The sequence below is a fragment of the Protopterus annectens genome, chromosome 10.part0 (genome assembly GCF_019279795.1).
Source record: "Protopterus annectens isolate FY-2018-M chromosome 10.part0, PAN1.0, whole genome shotgun sequence".
Lineage (NCBI taxonomy): Eukaryota > Metazoa > Chordata > Ceratodontiformes > Protopteridae > Protopterus > Protopterus annectens.
This window is the reverse complement of record NC_056744.1, coordinates 763,370,202-763,392,029: the sequence shown is the minus strand read 5'-3', so window position 1 is coordinate 763,392,029 and position 21,828 is coordinate 763,370,202. Positions and strand designations below refer to the sequence as shown.

Sequence of the window (21,828 nt, the reverse complement as noted above, 5' to 3'; positions counted from 1 at the left end):
TTCCTCAGAGTGTATGTCTGATGCATGACCTCATCTCATATACATTGTGGTATATAGGTGGACATATGCATGAGTTCCTCAGACTATCTCCAAGCCAGCGGCCAGAAGACTACTGAGAACTGAGACTGGTCAGCTAGGAGGGACATAGCAGGAAAAGGTAAGTAAACCCCCACAAAAACAGGAATTAGGTGATAGCTCATAACTGAAGGAAAGATAAAGTTCTGGAGCACAGGAAGAGAAGAGGGGAAAGGAGGGGGGGAGGAAAACTGCAACAGTGATCATCAGGGCATCTACTGTTAATAGTAAGTTCTCACACAACTGTACTATACCTTGACTGACATCACTGTTACAGTATTCATAACATATGGGTGATTCCTAGAGTTGAAGGAGGTAGAGAGAAGGTGGTTGGCTAATGAAAGGATGAGCTGTCCAGAAGTCCAGATAGGACAGATATAGCAAAAGCAGCTCTGAACTTGGAGAAAGCATCAGTCTTGTAGTGTTTGATGAAGGTGTGCACAGGGGACAAAGTGGCAGCTTCCAAGATGAACCTAGCATCAGCACCCTAGTGAAAAGCATCAGAAAATGCCACTGCCCAAACAGAATGTGCTCTTTTGGGCAGAAAGGCAAAGACTTGCCATAATGCATATAGCAGAAAGAGATGGCTTTCAATATTCATGATGTGATAGATGTTTTGAGACCACCTGGTCCATGAAGGAAACAAATAGCTGGTCATTTTTTTGATAGTTTTTGTTTTATGCAAGTAGAATCTTAGTTGCCTATAAATGTCTAGAGAGTGCAGAATTATTTCCCCTCTCTTCTGGGAATTGAGAAAAAGGGAAGGTAGATGAATAGCCTGTTTGAAGAACAGTTCATTCACTACCTTAGGCGTGAAAGAAGGATTGGCCCTAAGAGTTACCCTTTCACTAAAAAAATGAAAAATTGTGGAATAGCCACGAATGCCAAGTTCAGACACTGTGAGCCAAGGTAAGCATCAACAGAAGGATAGTTTTCTAGGTGCAAAATTTTAGAGTGGCAGATGATGGTGCTCAAAAGGTTTAAAATATCAGCTGTAGCATGTTTTTTTTTTTTTTTTTTTTTGTAAATTTAGGCAAGTATATTAATTTAAGAAACTGCAGAAATGCATTCCCCCCATATGTGTTTAGTTAGAACATGAACCTACCTTAATGATGCTAATTTATTACAACTAGTCAAAACAATGTAGTACTAAAGTAGTCAAGTTGGTATGAAATTTAAATAAATGTTGATACACTTTCTACCCAAAGTGTAAGATGCCCTAAACATAATGCCAGAACAATGGAACAAAAAGATGTGAACCATTTCAGTCAGCTCTGGCTTCAGTCAGCTCTTTTTTGTTGTTGCTGTCAATGTCTGAAATTAAGGATAAACTTACTCCTTAATCAACTCCTTTGAAATACTCCTTGCATTAAATACCGGAATAAAGAGATCCACAGGATTTGTTTCCCATTTTATTTGCTTTCTGGATCAATAGCAACTGACTTTGGCGATAATGCTGGGCCAAAAAGGTGGCCCATATCATTGATTGATGGAATTTTGTCACCTGTGACCTCTGAATATTTTAGATTCTCAGAATGTATAGCTTCAAAGCAAAATTGTTTTAAAGGAAACTTTAACATGATCAGATGAAGGCTGACAATATAGGACAGACTCTTACTTAACTGTTGATCTCATATTAAACTCAAGACCCGTTAATATACTAAAAACAATACAGACTTTGACCTTTGTTTCACCTGCATATTCTCTGCTTGATGAAGTCAATAGCATTTTTCAAACTTAATAAAAAAGCTTAACTGAAACTTTTACACTTGCACAAGTTAACGTTAATTTTTCTTCTTCAACCATTTGGTAACACCATTAGCTCTTTAAATGTAGTTATTAACTATTTTAAAAATAAAGCAAGTAAAACAAAAAGTAATATAGTATTTACAGTGTGAACACAATTTATTTGTTACCTTTTAAGAAATAAATTGTGCCTTTTAGTAAAAATAAACAAGTGCAAGTGATTAAATGCAACCACTACATTAAAACAAGTTTTTACTCATGCTGTACTTAAGAGGCAGAACCTTTTCCTAGTTTTTGCAAAAATGTAAGTGCATTCAACATTTAAGATTGCAACAACTTTTTTTTGCATTCTATTGTTTTTTTTTTCAAATCACTTTTTTGACAGCTGAATATGATATACTTTACAAATCATCTGTTTCATTTGTGTTAAATTTTATGTATTAAAAAGAGAACATATATCATGGGAATAATTACTGTTTGTAAAGTGGGACACAAATTAAATACATAAAATACCTGATATACTATGAAAGTAAAACTAAACAATGAAATAAATGGAATGGAACTCAGCTTGCAAACAGAGTTAAAAAAAGCAAACATGCTAAGAAGCCAATTAATTTAACAGCCAATGGCCTAGTTTTGACATAATGGCATTGATGGCCACAACGCACAGTAGTGACGTATATTAAAATGATAAAACATACCACTGCTGCTGCCTGTGCCACTTGTACAGCTGGGTCCAGGTGACGAAACAACCGTTCTGTAGGTAGGTGGCGGAGGGGGAGGAGGCGTGGCTCTTTGTCCAGTACCCAACTCTTTAGGAGATGTTGATGATGATGATTGTAATGCATCATCTTTAGGAAAAGACTGCTCAGAAGTTTTCTTCTGAACCTCTTCTAAGCTGAGAGGAGATGGAACACTGCAGGGAGCATCAGCAGGTGAAGTCTCAACTGGATGTTCTGTTGGCACAGGTGGGGATACAGAATTTTCTCTTGAAGTTAATACTGCAGTTGTATGTTCTGTGGAATGATTGCAAAAGCTGACCCACTTGCTTTCTGGATCAATAGCAACTGACTTTGGAGATAATACTGGGCCAAAAAGGCGGTCCATATCATTGATTGATGGAACTTTGTCACCTGTGACCTCTGTTGTTGTCTGATCACTTCCTGTGGTCAAAGCAGTTAAATGTATTATCCATTGTTTTGCAGCTAAATTAATGATTTGGGTTTCCTAAAAGAAGCTACATCTAAACTGAAGGATTAATAGATAAATAATGAAGGTGAGAAAAAAAGAATAAGTGTTAATGAAACAAAACCTATTTAACATTATGGGTATTTGGTTAACATTGTAGATAGCCAAGCAGAAAAGATCTTAGAAAATGCAAGAGTGGAATATGACTACTATGCTATTAGACATTAATTAAAAATTCATGTCCAAGTTGTACATAAAAAGTATGTCAACCTATGTTCCCATTATGAAATCATCAGTAAAAAATGCAAACCAATTTAAACTGCATCAGTGATGCCATCTAGTTAGCCTACTGTTGTAAACTACCTTTAAACTACATCAGTAATACCATCTAGTTAGCTTACTGTACTAAACTACCTAAGTCTGAATTTCTTGCTCATACCTTGTCCATCAGCTAAAGGAGAGCCTGTTCGTGGAGGTGTTGCTGGAATACTTTTAGGAGGAACTGGTGGTGGTGCTGAAATAAAATTGCAAGATAAACACAACAAAAATGTTAGAATCAAGTATGTTAAAAAAGCTTTCTGAACACATTTATGAAACATTTTTTCTTCAGCTAAAATTTCCTTAAATATCTATAAGTTTAAAAGCGGTAAGTCTGATTATCTATATATACAAAATAAATCCTTCATATATCACTGAAGAACTCGTTTAAAATATTTCTGTGAAGCAAGCAATCTTTGTTTTTGTTTAATCTGCAGTGGCAGATCTCATCTATCTAGACTTGGCTTGTTGAATGTAGTCATTCACAGTTGTAGTTTACTTATATTTCAGATTTTGCAATGAAAAGTAATAATAATTGTCAATAACAACCTTTCATAAATAAGATACTACACAAATATAACATAATATATTGATGCACAAAACTAATTCTGCTTTTGCTTTGTCTCAGTTCAGTGTGAGCATAATTCAGCTCCCACTATGTTGAAATTTGCTAAGTTTTCAGTTAAGATATTTAAATATTTGAGCATAAAAATCATTTTTGAAATGTCTTCTTTATATGTATTTTGTGATACTGTATTTATAGCCCGGCCTGTAAATTTCTAGAGGGAAACCTGATCTTTTCTGCATGCCATAATGGGTTACTTGAAGCAAAAATATTCACTTTGGTCTATTAAATTAGCAGTTTTTCTCTACTTTGTTTTGCTTTGTTAATTGGGTGCTAGAGTAGAAAAACTTATAAAGGAGTGTGACTTAGAGAACAATATACAATTACCTGATACAAAATTTCACCAGGTTGACAAAGTAATACCACAGAGTGGTTTAAGAATCATAATATATTGCATTTACAATGAGTAAAATAATTTCTTATAGGAAAAAAGATGAATACACCCACCAAAGCAAATGCCTCTCTGCTAGTCTGAAAAAAGTTTATGTAATGTCCAAATGCGAAAAGCAACAAGAGGCAACCACCGAACTTGCAATAATCCAGTCTCATAGTTTAAAAGTATAAGAAGTCTTTATTTAACGTGCACTTGGTAAGCGCTTTCACTGCCAGCTTCATCAGACCATAAAACGGTTTTATGGTCTGATGAAGCTGGCAGTGAAAACGCTTACCAAGTGCACGTTAAATAAAGACTCTTTATACTTTTAAACTACGAGACTGGATTATTGCAAGTTCAGTGGTTGCCTCTTGTTGCTTTTTGCATTTGGACATTAAAATAATTTCTTAGCAGAAACTGATACTGAAGTATATTAATTTACACAATACATTTTGTGGATTACTTCTGGTCTCAGTTTCCTTAGTATATTTCCAAAAAGAATATCTGCATGTATTAAGACTGTTTGAACCACAGCCCATAAAAATAAAGGAATTGCTTATTTTGCTATTGTCTGAAATTCCATGCTTGTCAAACAACTATCATATTACATATAAGTAAGATAAAGAAATAAACTGCCAAATTCATAAACAGCTTTAGAAGGAAATGGATAGAAAAGAAATAGTTTAGAAATTGTATGACTTCCCATGACAGGAAGCAAAACATATCATTTTGCACCCTTTGAAAATATCATGTGACTTACATATTAGAGCAGAAAATTTCAACATTTAAAGAGTGCGGTCCAAAAACTTTCATAATGCCCTTTGTTTGGGCAGTGTGAAAACAAGAAATGTTGCGGTAGCTACAATTCTTTTGGCTGTTAGAAGGAATCATCTGTTGTTACATATGACTGACTTAATCTATGGATGATTAAAGGAATACATGTAGTCTTACATGTAAGGATCAAAAACTAGACAATGAAAAAAGAGAGAAAAATAACATTTAAGTTTGATTAGTTTATTGAAGGCACCAAGAGTAGTTATGGAGATATTTAACACTATCTTCAGTGTACGCAGAATGGTACACAAGAACCTCCAGTTCTCAGTATAACAGACATGACAATAAAGGATTTTAGCTGATTGCATGAGGATCCCAGGTTCATAGGTCTCAACCTCTTAGTGCAAGAATCTATGCAAAAGACAAAAATAATGAACAACAAAGTCTAAAAATCAGTGATACGTTTTAAATATTACTGTTATATTCTCTGAAAGTTTCAAAATAACAGGCTTTGCATCAACTCAAATGTTTATTAGTTTGTGACTGCAATCCTCAACAATGAAAAACGGTAAAGTCATGAGGAATGGGCTAAAATATGAGATAACATCAGATGAATTCACTGAAATCAGAAAGAGATGAAAGAGCTATGCCTTGGCTACTAATGAGTTCATCAGAGTGTGCTGGAAAAATACTTTTTGAATACTCATTTAGAGCATCGAGGGGCTTCTGAAATGGGTTGAACAACAGGATACTCCTGCATGCATAGCTACTATTAACCATCTCTGTATCCGTATCCCTGAAAACTGAACCACCATTGCTTACACTGGCGACCCCTGCTGTCATATCATGGAGCAGACACAGTCTCTAGCTCTACAGAACACCATATCATGAATAAATAGTATTAAGTACGAAGGTTTACAATGGGAATAACAACTCCTCCAAAACGAGTGGGTGAACATTATTAAGGTGCATAATGGAGATCAAGTGGCACAATACAGGTAGAACTAGTTCATGCAAATGTCATAGCCACTCCCCCAGTTGAATACTGTCTTATAGTATCAGGGGTAGGTTAACAAACCTCTTAATTGCAGGCTAAAACAGAGTTAGTCAATCTTTTGGTACAGTGTGTATTTACTAATATTTTCCCAGATATGGAGCAAAAGAGATGAGCAGTTGAGCTACGCGACAAGTTCCTTAATGAAAACTAGCCAAATCACTATACATCTAGGAAGTGAAGCAAGTGTTTGTTGCAATTCTGAGCCTTCAACATGAAGAGCAGAAGTAAAAAAATGCACTGGTTTAAAAAAAACTCTGAAATTATCTATAAGATGAAGATTCTTTTCCAGAAAGAATATAATCTTACCAAGCACAAAGTGTGTCTCTTTATATATAAGAACCAGCAAGTGTAATAGCTTTTTTTTAACATGGTGGCAATTGGCCATTGGATAGTGAATATTCCAGCAACAGGCAAACCCTAAAAAGAGAAATGAATCATGTCTCTGTCTTAAATTTCAAGCACATGAGATTTGGATCCTTAACAAGAAAGTTCAAATGCAGTATTATCATGCATGAATTACTTGGTTGGCCAGTGCTGAGCAAATTATCGACCCTATTTCAAATCACAGAAGATGAACATGGCTCAGAGTAAACCTTGATGAGGAATCACCTCACTCAGAGCAAGGAGACCCTGGATCAGAGTATTAACTAGGAGCAAGCCATGACCCATCTACAAAGAGAAGCATTTGTGTTTAGCATTATATGTCAAATGAGCCAAGGTTTCCTAAGTCAGTGATATAATCTGTGACACTTTATCTTTATTTCCCAAGTGTAAGGACAAACTTCTAAAGGAGCCAGACTCTGATGTAAAGACTGATCCTTACTGAAATTCCAAAAAAGAAAAAAAAATGAAATTCGCACTTCTACAGCAAGGTCCTCACTACTTTATGACTGTCTTATCCTTACTAACCTCAAGGTATCACAAAAAGCAAAACTTGAGCAACGCCATAACAAAGTAGCTAAATCTGCAGCAAGTACCTCCTTTTAGACCCCACCACTCTATAGCATTTAAAAATATAAATGGGTTAGAATTACCCCATCAACTAACATATATGCAGCTTCTTGCCACCTAAAAAATTACCCAGCATCTATCTGCTTGTCTGGCACTACATACCATTTTACACAACTATAGTCCCAATTGCCCATTACAATCCAGTGACCAAAAACTCATCACTGTCCACAAACCTCTGAAATTTACTGGACACATTCTGTTCTCATACCATGTTGCTAAGGTGTGATATTCTTTACCTGTTTCCATCTGGTCAGTACCCTCACTCCAGTCATTTAAAACCATTCTAAAATACTTCCCAGCCAAAATCTGTTTCTGTTCTTGCTTAACCACAGGATAAACTATATCCCTAAATATGGACAAAACCTATTCACACCTTATACCTCCATATGCCCCTGCTTCAATCAATTTCTCTCTCCTGACTTTCTATCTAAATATGCTATAACCCTGTTTTTTTCCTCTCAACTCATATTGCAATTTATCTTTGTATTATACTAACTTACCTTTAATTCATTAAACTGGCTAAATCTTATCTAAATATTAAATTGTTGCAATGTAAGGTGTATATATTCATAACCATTTTCACATTATGTCTAATTTGGTAGAATTATTTAAAGCTGTTTTGTATTATTTTTGAAAATTGTAAAATTATTGTTCTAAAAATGTTTTTGTAATACTTTGGGACTTTTCTCCCTGGGCTTCCACTGAAAGTACCTGCAAGGTCAGACTTTCCCGGTAATCAAAATATTGATAAATAAATAATACCAATTTGTTAACCAGATAGGCCCACTGGACACAAAGTCCCATTTCAGGGGGTGAATCAGGAACAATATCTTGTTAAGTGACTTGATCAAGGTCACACAGTAAGTAAATAAGGACTGAGGGATTCAAACCCCATACCACAGGAACTACATTTCACAGCTTTAATCTTCTGCTCCAACTGTCAGATTAGACAGGATAACCAAATTATGATAGGAAGATCTTGGAGAAGATTAGATTAATGTCTGCTTGCAGATGCAGGCTAAGTGGGAAATGTCAAGAAACCAGCTTTCTATAAGCAGGAAAATGCATCTTACACTCCTTGTTCTGTTAAATACAAAAAAAGAAAAAAAAAATAATGAAGGACTATATTACAACCATCTATACTGCACTGGCCTTTGAGAATACCAAACTAGTTCAACATAGCTCTTGCATCTTCTATATGGGTTTTAACACCTCAGAATCGATTGGGCTATAGATCATGGGCTTAGTCAGTTAGTATCCATCTGTGGTAGCCTGCCATTGTTACTATGGACATGTGGCATTTAATTACCCAGTCAGACTTTGAGTGGTTTCCTTCTAGTAGATCTGAGTCATGCCTAGTCCTTTATATTTGTTCTGGTACCACAGTGGCATCAAGTTATCCAATCAAACCAGAAGTACTCCTAACAAGATATGGAATTCTAAGATGTGTATAAAAAGTTGCCTCCATTTCCAGGCAGTCGATGCACATTTTTCCTAATATCTGCAGCTTGTGCCATGGATGATATTTGTTCCAGCATGAGTTCTTCATCCTTCCATTGAAGCATCCCTTCATTTCTGAAGAGAAATACATTGATGTAGCTTAGAAGGCTGAAACAAATGCAAGATGATATAGTACTGAGAAGGGAAAGAACTTCTATGCTGCGGCTGTCAGATACTAAGATCCATGGAATAGATCGTCTGTATTATAATTTGTATTGTATTTGGACATTTGATTTCTAACTGATTCACTTTGATTTTCAAATGATTACTTGATGTCCATGCAGGAAAAAGTAACTGACCAAGCAGGATTTCTAAAACTTTATCTGAGTTTTGTTAATCTTATAATTAAGTATATTAGAGAAATTGGGCAAGTAAGTTGAGCAGTGACCCCATCTAAAAAAGTAAGTAAGGTGACGAAGCCACCCCTATCCAAGCTGCATGAATTGATGAAGATGCCTGTAGAAATGATCCAGAGCAGAACTCCCATAAAGAATAAGGAAAAGGGACTGTAAGAGGAAGAGACACAGGGATTGACCTGTAACTAATCATCCACAAGAGAAAATGTTAAGAGGCGGATCCACTAAACAGACTTGGTTATTTCTTTGAATGTAACTTGGAGTTGCCAGAACTGCTGCATGTAATAAGGGTCATTCATATATTTAAATCAGTAGGTGGATCATTGGACAAGCATGTCTGGCCTGACTTCTTGCTGACTTTTTGGTAACAATGTCACTACTTCTTGATAACACCCTAAAATGGGTCACAGGTTGGACTGAGCAGGAACATGCAATTCTTCCACAGTGAGACCATCAGTGATGTCTTATGTAACACACTTAAAAGACCTAATGTCTAAAGCACTGCATATCATCTGTATGAATTACTCACTTATAGGTTCATCAGTTCATAAGTAAACAACAAGCAGTTGATCCACTGGACCTTTTGTAGTCTAGCGACAAGACCCCAATTAGAATTTACCTAGAAATTAATTAATACCCGTCACCAGCAGAATGAAGTATATTATACCTAGTTTTGACACCTTTCTAAAAGTGCTTGCAGGGTCAAACTGGGGTATACTTATAATTGACCATCTAATTATCCAGGTGATGTTAAAAACAGGTCAAGAAACTACCTTGCTTTACATCCAAGGGGAGTCTGTTCTATAAAAGAGGGATTCTCTGTGATATATACCTACCTCATCAGCAGGCCCTGTTTATGTTTCAGTGGAAGTTTAGATCTCTTCAGCAGGTTTTTAGGGTGTTGTTTCGTGGATGAGTAGGAGGTCACACAGGACTGGGTTCTTTGAGGCTGTGTATGTTAAGCAGAGCACACAACATATGCAAAGCATGTGTACTTAAATGGGAAAGATGACTTTTACCCACTCTGTGCATGCAGCTGTAAAGATATGTAGTTCCAGAAACAGGACTGATGTCATCAAAATTATTGCAACATGAAATTTAATGTTTGAAGATATAAGACAAATGTTTTTTCACTAACTGAAATACATATAGTGCCATAGACTCTTCTGCTAATGGTTCTCCACAGACTTTGCTATGAAAAATTCCCCAGAATAGAAGCTTTTGTCAGAAGAAAGAAGGGTCAGGTGCTATAGTTGTCTGAAGTTATATCATGTAGAGATTGCAAAATAATGATCTTTAGGAGTATTCTCTTTCCTAAAAAGCTTAGGTCAGCCTGCCTCTAGCATTTTTAAGATCCAATGTAGAGCACTTCTATGCAGGAGAAATGCAGTCCTTAGCACATGCTTTCAGGGGAGGATTCCCCAACCCTTCAAATTTACTTGGTCATAGTCTCAGGGAAAGGCAAAGAAATATTCACATCAGAACAGTGGCCCATTGTTATCCTTAGTACCTCAGAAAAGGCAACCAGGCAGAAGAGGAGGCTACCTCACCCATTTCAAATTCTGAAGTATGGACCACAGAATTCATAATCTGAGTATGAATGAAATATTTACATTGAGGAAGACCAAAAAAAAATCATTCCATGAGGCATATGATCTAAGCCTGCAAAGTTCTTGGAAGAGGGAGATGCAGAAACCTAAGACACAATAGGGAAGCATGTGAGGTATAGATTAATAAGACAGTCTAAATAAGGTCTTTGCATGTGGTAGTTACGACTGCCATGATGTTGGGAAATCCTGTCCACATAAGTATCTAGCGTAATGTTACAGCATGTTGTCATATACACTTGGCATAATTTGATTTGATAGGCACTTGACAGAATAAGACCTTTTTGGCAGACAACAAACCAAGCAAATTGACTCCTGTGGCTTTATGGTGTAATCTGTATACATGTGAGTGTGTGTGTGTGAATATATGAGTGCGAGAATGTGAGCTGTGAGATATGTGTATATGAGTGTGTGTATATGTGTGTGTGTGTGTGTGTGTGTGTGTGTGTGTGTGTGTGTGTGTGTGTGTGTGTGTGAATATATGAGTGCGAGAATGTGAGCTGTGAGATATATGTATATGAGTGTGTGTATATGTGTGTGTGTGTGTGTGTGTGTGTGTGTGTGTGTGTGTGTGTGTGTGTGTGTGTGTGTGCGCGCGTATGTGAATATGTGAGTGTGCAAGAGTGTGAACTGTGACCTGGCACCTGGTTAACACTTCACTCACCTTACCTTTATGGACAGTCATCAACTGTGAATATGTAACAAGGTACTGAAAGGTACAACCCCTAATAATGGCTGGCCATGGAGGATGGAGGGGAATTGGGAGCTGTAGAAAGACCTGAACAATCAGTCAGGAAAAGTGTGCATTGTGTACTGTGATTACAGGGTAGGGACTGTGCAAGCCACCAATGAAAATCTTTCTTTGAGATACTATTTTGGTAGAATTCTATAACCTCAGAGGAGGAATACTGAAGCTGTAGGGGCACAGGTGATGCGGCTGTCATGTAATGATGTAGTGAAGAGGTACAGCCATTTAAACAGGATGCTTTCCATTCTTTTCAAGTGTGTTTTCCAAGTTACTTGATGATACCATAAACACATAATCAACTTATGTCAGAAAAAAAAAAAAAAACTCTTTCAAAATTGATTGTCATTGAAGATACAACCATATGATCACTTGAATGCCAAATGTCAACCTTCAGTGGCAGACAAGCCTCATTACTGTTTATTGTATATGAAGCCAAAACTTTAAAACATAAGACTTATGAAGATACCCCTGGAGACTGGAGTTAGATTATGTACCAGCAGTGAACTCAGATTGTTGAAGCTTCACAGCAAAACCTTGATGACACAAACTCCAATCACAGGTATCCAAGTTTTTCATAATCTGAGCAAATATTACATGAAAAATAAGTATTTTGTGCAGGACACCCTGCCCTCTCCCACCTTCTTTGCTTTCTTATTGGTGCTCTAAGATCAATGTACCTCAGAGAAAGAGCACTCCTTCAAAGCCAGTGTAAACTCTGCCTCTGTTTCTCCAGGAGACTGCAAAATTGGACCACCAAGTAACTGCACTTTGGTGAGTGTTAAGATGTCAGTGATATGTGAAGCGTGTTGTGAGCAACTGCCAGCTCAGGCTGTTACACTTGAACAACTGTGGCATGAACTTGGGTGATGTGAAGAAGCTACTGTGGTACATTCACATACTGCATCCATCATCACTACAAATATCCTCTCGTGCATGAGGTTAGAGTGTCAACTACAGTTTCATTATTTGATTTAAATGGAAGGGATATGGAAAAAGAGAAGCCTCTTTACTGTACATTTCATGCGTCAGGCAACTGAGTGAATGCAGAGGCAGTGATTAGTGTCTTACTAGTAGAGAAAGGGTCTGACAAGGGGCTACTGTCAAAATAATAGCCTTTAATGAGCAGTCAAGACCTGTGGTCTGTAGGCATGGGCTTCTGATTCCTTACTGGATGCCAGATGTCCTTAGACTCACATTAGACATTCTTTTGTTATATGATTTTATTTTAAATAACCACCCCTGAATCATTTTTTAAAATATATCACGAGAAAGAACTCAAGTTTCCAATGGTGGTACTAGTACTAAGTTACCTTGCTAAACCAGATGCATCTGCAGCAGTTGCAGATGCTCTGCAAATGACCATGCAGATCATTAAAGCCGAAGATAGTTTTGTTTTGTTTGTGATGATCAGAGGGGTACACTGAGTTCTTTAGGCCAAGATTTTCTTTTATTGCTGGACAAAGGCCTTACTTTTGAAATTTACACAGTACAATTGTACAGAAAAATTATGCAAGTGTCAGTGAGTTCATCCTTTACAAGAGTTATGGATGCTGCCATAATGTAGCTTCTGAGGACATAAACAGTTGGAATTTCAGTACCTAGTCTGAGCACATAGAAAGGCTCATCCTATTAGTGAGCCCACTTCTGAAGTCTTGCTTTAGTAAGACTGAGAATGAATAGAGGAAGATGCAGGACAATTATTAGTAACCATGTTTCTTTTGGAAAGAGATACAAAAAAGCAACAGTTTTGACAAACATACATTTAAAATAGTAGCTTTCATCTTTGTTTCAACTCAAAATGTTAACATTTCATAGTAGTGTTTCTTTTTGTGTCACATTCTCTGCTTCATATGTAAAGTTTACAGATGGAAACAGTATTCTAAGTTATACAAGACTGAATCAGTATTGCAAGTTATACCAGAAATGACTTTCCTAAACATATCCAAATATAATGTTTGCTTTGATCTTACTACTTGCTTACTTACTTCCGATTTGGAGTGGTATGGATGGTGGGGGAGATTCCTGATTTGAGTCACTGGATTTCATGGTAAGTAGACCCCAGATCTCAGGTTGCTCTAATGGAACTTGTTAACAAGAAAAATGCATGAATTGAAACATATTAGATTAATATTTGCACTATTTGAGAGTCTGTTTACTGTATAACTTATTTTATGTGAATTTGAAAGATATAACACACATGATTCCTGCTTCACTAATAATAGGTGGGTTAAGTACTACTAGTTGTGTGATGAATACTAGGTGTGCTCCTCTAGACAGAATTCACCATAACCAAAGTCTTTTACCATAACTTTGTGAGCTATAGGTCCCTTTCTGTGATCCAGGAAACCCATACCACACATTCATAGGAACTGGAATCACTTTCCAGAAATGAAAATAAAACCTGGGACAAGTAACCCGGAAAGTTTAAGAATTATTCCAAGGAAAATGTCCTACCATATCCACTGAACATTGCTGCCTATGCAGAGTCTTTCACAAAAACACTTTATAGTCATGTATACAGCTGCATAGAGTCAGTGGTCCCTACCTGAAATTATCACATGACAAACTCAAAAAAAAAACTACCCTTGTGGAATCCTGTCATTAATAGGTTGTATAAAAAAGGAAGAAATTAGTTTCCAGAAATTAGAAATTCAATGCCCAGTGAGGTAGAAACTCCCTCATCAAACTAAATAAGCAACTCAGGGCCTAATTAAGTCTACCAAAGCCTCCTAAGCTAAGACCAGCCAAACAACATTCTTCAGCTGTGTCTAAAACCTCAAATACAATGCAGAACAATGTACCAAACTAACTGTAAATGGAGGCACTTATACTGAGCCAGAGGATATAGAAAAATCTTTTGGCAGATAAATACCTGCTCCAGTTTTACCCAACTTTTTGCCCCAGAAACCTCTCAAGAAATATCATAACCGTAGCTCCCCTAAATATTACTAGGGATCATGTCCACAATGCACTCTCCAAGGCCAAAAATGCTGCATTGATGACACTCAACAATATTCCAGAATGCCTCCTTAATAGCAGGAAACATGACTTACTGGAGCCAGTAGAAGCACTATTCAATCGTAATCTCCAAACAGGCTTCATGCCAAGTAAATGCAGGACTGCAACTGTTAATCTTCTTCAAAATGGTGAGCCACCCATGAATCCAGGAAACTAGAGATGCATAAGTCTGACTAGTCTCATATGTAATGCAATAGAAAGAATAATCACGGACGTGATAAATAATGTCATAGGAAATGTTCGTGAATTGGATCTATCCCAGTTTGGTTTCATCAAGAGCAGGTCATGCCTTTTCTGTTTGGTGCACTTCTTTGAGAAGGTCACCAAATCAATGGACTAGGGCTAAATGGTGCATACTGCCTACCTTGTCCTAGCCAAAGCATTTAAAACAATATCCCACATAGACATTGTAGACAAGCTAACAAAATTAGGTATAAACCCCTATGTCATCCACTGGATAGCCATCTGGTTCACAGATGGGACACAAAAAGCCAGGATAGGGGTGTCTAACTAAGCAAAACATCCAGTCACTAGCGGAGTCCACCAGGGCTTATTGCTGGGGATGCTCCTTTTTGGCATCTCCTCCTCTTAGGTCAGGGCCAACATAAAAGGCTTCTTGCTGGCTAAGTTAGCAGATGATTGCACAATAGATGCAATCACAGAATCACCCCAAAGTACATACATACTCCAAGAAGGCCTGACAGAAACTAGTAACTGATGCTAGAATAATGTTCTAAAAACTCAATGCCAAAAAAGAAATAATAGTTTTATTTTGATAGGACAACCACCCATAGGACTTGCTGCATTGATAATACACCCCTAAGAACTTGACCATGTGGTCAGGGATTTGGTAACATATATAAGCAGTGACTTGGCCTTTGACCATCATGTGTTTGCTGTACTAAGAAATCATTCTGTATCATGCAAATTACAAGCAAGGGTATGGCATCTAGGTCCAAAGATGTCATTTTTCCATTGTATTTGTCCCTCATTAGACCAATCATTGAGTACAATGCCCCCTTCAGTATGTTCCTGAAAAGGCATATGCAACAACTGGGGCATCCACAGAAGTTCCTCACAAAAAGAATATATTGTGTCAACCACCACAAAGCCTTATCCTTGTACTCTGCCTCCTAGAGAGGCAATCTATGCCTGGCATTCAAAGCATCCTCTGATCCAGCCCTTATGAACCTGTTGCACACCCACAAAGCAAATGATTTTAGAAACACCCAATCTAAGAACCTAAACCTCATCTGCAACATAAGTAAGACATGTTGGAGGGACAGGTATGTGTCTCAGAAACTGCCCCCTTCTCTGGAACAGGCTTCCAGTCCGTGTGAAGCAAAGTTCTTTCCTGCACTTATTTAAGCACAGCTTAGATCACTGGATGGGAAACTGTAAATTTTCCCCTGGTCTGTCACCTGTGCCCCTATTAGAAAGAGGAAGCTTGTAAATGGTTGATCACTCGTATCCAGGCTGTATTCCAAATAAAATGAGTGGTATCTAAACCTGTCAAATATATTTGGGAAGCATAGCTACACAAAAACAGGCCCTTTAGAATTATTTGCCTAATAATTAGATATGAACTTGTGAACCTATGAACCTATGAGCTGCTGCACAGGTCACTGACTGAACCAGGGTCGCACATCACATTACTGTTAGGTGATCTTTTGTGTACATAAAATAATAAACTATATAAATGTATGATATTCAGTGGTGTCAATCAAAACAGCACTATTTAATTAATAAATAAAATCAGTCAGCTGTCATGTTTTATTTCAGCTCATACATCCTGCAATCAAATTAAAACAATCTGCTTCAGTTATTCTTTATATCTCTGAGGTACATTGGCCAACTCACAGTTTTTCTTTTTTTAACTAATATTAGGATTCTCAAGTAAAAATGAAAGTCAAGAAGCTGCAAAGGTGAGGTTCCAGCACAACAACCTCAAAGCATTCAAAATGTATATCCAAAGTATCGAATTTTCTCCAAGAACAAATCAAGGATCTGGATTCCACTCCACTGCAACACAGTTTTATTGGTACACAAGCGCTTTCACAAACAGCTTCTTCAGGTACACCTGAAGAAGCTGTTTGTGAAAGTGCTTGTGTACCAATAAAACTGTGTTGCAGCGGAAGAAGCTGTTTGTGAAAGTGCTTGTGTACCAATAAAACTGTGTTGCAGCGGAGTGGAATCCAGATCCTTGATTTGTTCTTGGAGGAAATTCGATACTTTGGATATACATTTTGAATGCTTTGAGGTTGCTGTGCTGGAGCCTCACCTTTGCAGCTTCTTGACTTTCGTTTTCATTTCTACTTGTGGATTTTTTGCATATCTCTGCAAAGGTGCCTTGTTCAAACTGGGTCGTCTTCTTTATAATATTAGGATTCTGCTTAAAGGACTGTCACCCACCCTACCCTTTGTGAATGAAGCCCCCAGGTGGCACTCATGCTTCAAGTTGCAGTACTTGGATGACTAATCACATACGGATTTATATAAATCAAAATAAAAGCACTTAAGGAAAATCACTTTTGGTCTCTTCAGCTGTACGTTGTGAACAAAGATGACAACAATGATTTATCCCTGGATAGAGTGTTTTATATTTGTGATCAGAGACTTTATGCATAAAATCAGAGTATCACATTCACCATTTCTTTTTATTAAAATAATAAAAATAAAATTTCCACACTTTCTTATTACAATATTTAGATGACTCTACTGCAAACAATTTTGCCTTTGCATTCCACAAATGAAGATTCAGTAAAATTATTGGTACATCAACAACATAATAATTTTGAATCCAGAGTCAAAGGCTTTACATCTCGGAAAGAAAAAAATGTTATTAAGTAAAAGAAAAATGTCATATCAGATGAAAAATTTGCAATGGCTACAGTATTAATGCAATGACAGGCATTTTGAGGTATCACTTTAATACCAAACAGGCCCTTATATATATAAACAGGGTGCACAGATGTAGATGCATCATGTGCGCTATGTTTATAACACCAGTGAGTACTACAGTGAGTTGTACATGAGACTTAAGGTAGTCCATGGTGGTGTGCAAGTGCCATCCTAGTCTTATGAATGGTGCACAGGAGTACCTAGTACAGCAATGCATACTAGGAGATCTTGTGCACAGGCTGGCAGGCAGCAATATGTAGCATAACAGTGGTAAACAGTGCAGACGTGTATGGCAGTTATTTAAAGTAAGTCTGCCTTACCAAGTAGCTTTGTGGAGATACTTGTAAGGCATATTGTTCTTTAATTACCTGTTTTACACCATTGTGCTATGGTCCACTATCAAATTCGACTGAAATTTATTAAGAAATCCTAGATATTAGGCATGACAGTGAACCAGGGTTCATTACTAGAATATAGTAATGAAAAAATTTAATAGTCTATAACCTCCCATTGGCAGGACTTTGACATCACAGTGTTTGGGGATGACAAGGTTGTCTGTTGTAGCAAGTTTGGTTGCACCATAGTAGACTTCATTGACAGCAGGGATTTTCTTGCCATGCAGTGAAGATATTGTTCTTTTTTTTTCTTTTGGCTGAATTAGTGTGTTGCTCTGGGTTGCTTCCCTAATGGGAAGGGAGATTTCTGCACTAACAAGTGCAGCATCATTGTGAAATTGGTGGTTAGTGTCCTATAGGCTACCCTAACAGGAGCAGCCATTACTTCATTGGTGATGTATTTTTGAACCCGCATGATCATGATGGAGACTTACCTCTCAACTGTACTGATTTTCACAGAATGTCCAGATTTTTGCCTCATAGTTTTAGTCTGTTACTTATAAAATTGTGGTTTTCTGGCAAATCATTGGCAAGTCATTGAGAAATGAAGTTCAAAAAATAATGACAGACATTTTAAATTTAGACTTCATACCAGTCAGAAAATTCATTCTAATGCAAAACCTGCTATTTTATCATCTTTCTAAGTTCGTAAGAGCAATATTTAAAAGTTGTCCCTATTTTTGGGCCTTTGCCCCCCCCCCCCCCATTATTTATGTCTTGATCTAGATTTCTTGCTCTAAAAGGTTGAGAGCCATGGCTGGAGGTGTTTTGCAAATGTACTCCATGCATGATGTACACTTCTTACACAACAGGGCGGCACTGAGTATATGTTTTTTCCCCATTATGTACAACTCTTTAAAAAGCATACAGGACTTTGACACCCAGTTATACTGCATACCAGCCCTGTTCTACTTGCACTAGTGTTTATGACCCTCAACTAAAGTCATTAGGAAAGGTAGCCTTATTTTTCAATTGATGGAACATCTATGTCATGCTTGCTGTCAGTTCTGTCTAAGCAATTTGCTATTAAATATTTTGAAGAAATGTGCAACTTTCATGATTTTATGGTCATTATGGAAGCAGCTATCACTGAGCCATAAAGAAGATTGAAGAAGTAAAGAGTATGTTTGTAAGATCTTGGTTGTTTATGTAGTGTATAGCCTTTAAAATTACATTGTTGTGGTCAGGGCCGGTGTTTATATTCTTTTGTTCTGCTTTACTTTTACACATCCTAAGTTCAAATAAGAAGGCTATTATAAGACTTGCCCTGTGTAAAAGAAGGGACTCTGTTTAGTGCTGAGTTTTTAGAGTTATTTGAGGAGGAGTTTGCCCTGAAGTATGATGGACAGAAGCACGGTACACTCACAAGGAAATCTGGACATCTTGTTCCATAGTATCCCTTTTCTACATGCTGTTTCCAACAATTTCTCAAGACTGGAGTGGGGATTTATAGATGCTTAGCATATTGTGGAGCACATGTTAGCCAAGGAAGTGAGTCACTCTGTGACAATGTTTGTGGTGCTGTCCAAGGGGCAAAATACTACTGCATATAGTACATGCTAAGAATTAACTAATAATATGGGAAAAAAGCTAACTATATACAAATGAGCCACAGGTTACATGCAAATGACAACGGACTCCGAAAAATGTAAAATGAATGTGCTATGCCACTGTACATACCTGTGTTTACATCAAGAATCATAGCATATGTGAAGGGATAGGGGCTTGGATTAGCAGCAGTAGCGCTCTGAGTTTTGTTTGAGTTGACAATCTTGACGTTCTTGATCAAAGTGCATCTCTTGCAGCTTCTTTGCACATTACAACTCCCAAATGTGACTCACATTCTTCTAAGTATTTGTTTACTCAGCTATTTCACAAGAACTATTTTGTCAGTTTTGAATATTATGCTGGTGATAGTACTTATTTATGCTGGGGGTACTACTTATTTATGCTGGGGGAACTACTTATTTATGCTGGTGATACTACTTATTTATACTGGATGTTGTTTTTCTTTCGGCTTTTCCAGGTTAGGGGTTGCCACAGCGGAACTCTGGTCCACTAATGATTGGCAGTAGGTGCCAGCTCGACGACCAGCCTTCAATGAAGGCACGCCCATTCACACATCTTTCGAACGTCACTCGACCATGGGGAGGACATGCAGAGTCCACACAGAAGTCACTTCAGCCAAGAATCGAATGGGAGAACCTCTTGCTGTGAGGCAACAACGCTACCGCTGCACCACCGCGCCTTCCTGCTACTTATTTATAACTGAAAGTTAGAAAAGAGTCACCAGTATGGAAAGAAAATTAGCCTTACCTTTCCTTTTAATGCAGAAATAGGTAGTATCACCAGCATAAATAAGTAGTATCACCACTACTTATTTATACTGGTGATACTACTTATTTATGCTGGTGATACTACCTATTTCTGCATTAAAAGGAAAAGTAAGGCTAATTTTCTTTCCATACTGGTGACTCTTTTCTAACTTTCAGTTTGACCATGTTATTTCTAAATTGTTATATCCTCTTGTTTCAACAATTATCACAATATATTTCCTCATAATTATTGAAATTTAAAACACCTAAAAACTTCAAATACTTATATATATATATATATATATATATGTATATATATATATATATATATATATATATATATATATATATATATGTATATATTTACTTCGTTAAAATTGGAAAGATCAGAAAACAGAGATGGAGTTAACATTGCTTTCTCAACTTTTTAGTTCACTAAAGCTTAATTACAACAGCCATTTTCAGTTGATCAGTCAGCATCACATTTTTGTAGTTCTTCCCAAGTAAATTCTTAGTAGAGAAAACATCCCGTATTTTATTGTACATTGGAAACTCCAATATTACACGAGGGGATACTAGTGATTTTCATTCAGGCCAGACTATGATTGTAACATCCTTCAGTAGTTAATTTTCTAAGTCAGCTCCTTAAGCCTATAAAATTTCAAGATAGCCAAGCAGGATATCATTACTACGACTCTGCATTGTATCTAAGATGCCTCTGTGATTGTATAAATGATTCTCTCCATATAGCCTCTGTGAATGATTTGTAGCACATTCAGATTTTGTTTTCATAATGTGCATTATTTTTACCTTACCTAGCTTCTCACAAGACATGTAGACTAAAACCTTAGAGTTCACCTAGTCAAGTGTGAGTATTCAACAACAACAAAAAAGGAATATACTTCATATGAACTTTACAGATATGGATCAGATATCTGCAATTTCTTATCTGGTGCAACGGAATGTCCAGAATAGGTAAATAATATATACACATCTCTTTCATAATATTAAACTGACCCAACACTTTAAAAAAGTATTTTCTGGCAGGATATTAGACTCTACACCTGCATCTAATTTAAATTCCATATTGGACCCATCACTTGCCAGCATTTCTTTCAAACAATCTACCTTATGATGTTGTTTCACTTCACACACACACACACACACACACACACACACACACACACACACACACACACACACACACACACACACACACACACACACACACACACACATACACACACACACACACACACACACACACACACACACACACACACACACACTCTATATATATATATATATATATATATATATATATATATATATATATATATATATATATATATATATATATATATATATATATATATATACGTGTGAGTGTATGTGATTCTAGGTGATGTAGCCCTAACAGACATCAAAGGGATGCCTGTATTGGCACAGGAAGTTAGCTTCTTAAGGGGATGGAAGGACTTCTGTGATGAGGAAAAGGAGGGAGCCTGGAGTGTACAGGAACCAAACCTTGCCCAAAATTCTGACAGATTTAAAAAAACTGCTCTTATAAAGTTAGAAATTTTGCATAATAATAGGTTTTGCCATATTGTTTAAATGAAGCCTGAAACTCAACTATCTGTCATTATTAACTTTAGTCCTCAAGGACATGATAGAAAAATCACAGACACAGAAGTCACAGAAGGACAGACTAAAAGTATGAGACAAAAATTTGGACATTCAATGAAATTCTGGACAGTTGACGAGTATGTCTAAAAGGGCTTCCCTACAGTTACTTAAAGTGAAATTGCTTGGGCATCAGTA

At 36.9% G+C, this 21,828-nt stretch overlaps 1 protein-coding gene across 10 annotated transcripts in view; it reads right to left on the bottom strand.

Moving 5' to 3' along the window:
- SGIP1 (SH3GL interacting endocytic adaptor 1) overlaps positions 1-21,828 on the bottom strand; it is a 1,172,197-nt gene that overhangs the window by 419,820 nt on the left and 730,549 nt on the right. For 6 of the 10 annotated variants that reach the window (XM_044085575.1, XM_044085576.1, XM_044085579.1 and 3 more), the window contains exons 12-14: positions 13,364-13,462; positions 3,449-3,523; positions 2,523-2,984 (exon numbers count right to left, since the gene is read on the bottom strand). In XM_044085575.1, coding sequence (XP_043941510.1) covers positions 2,523-2,984; positions 3,449-3,523; positions 13,364-13,462 — 636 coding nt within the window. The remainder of the gene's footprint in view (positions 1-2,522; positions 2,985-3,448; positions 3,524-13,363; positions 13,463-21,828) is intronic. The other 4 variants (XM_044085581.1, XM_044085584.1, XM_044085582.1 and 1 more) reach the window with 1 other exon arrangement.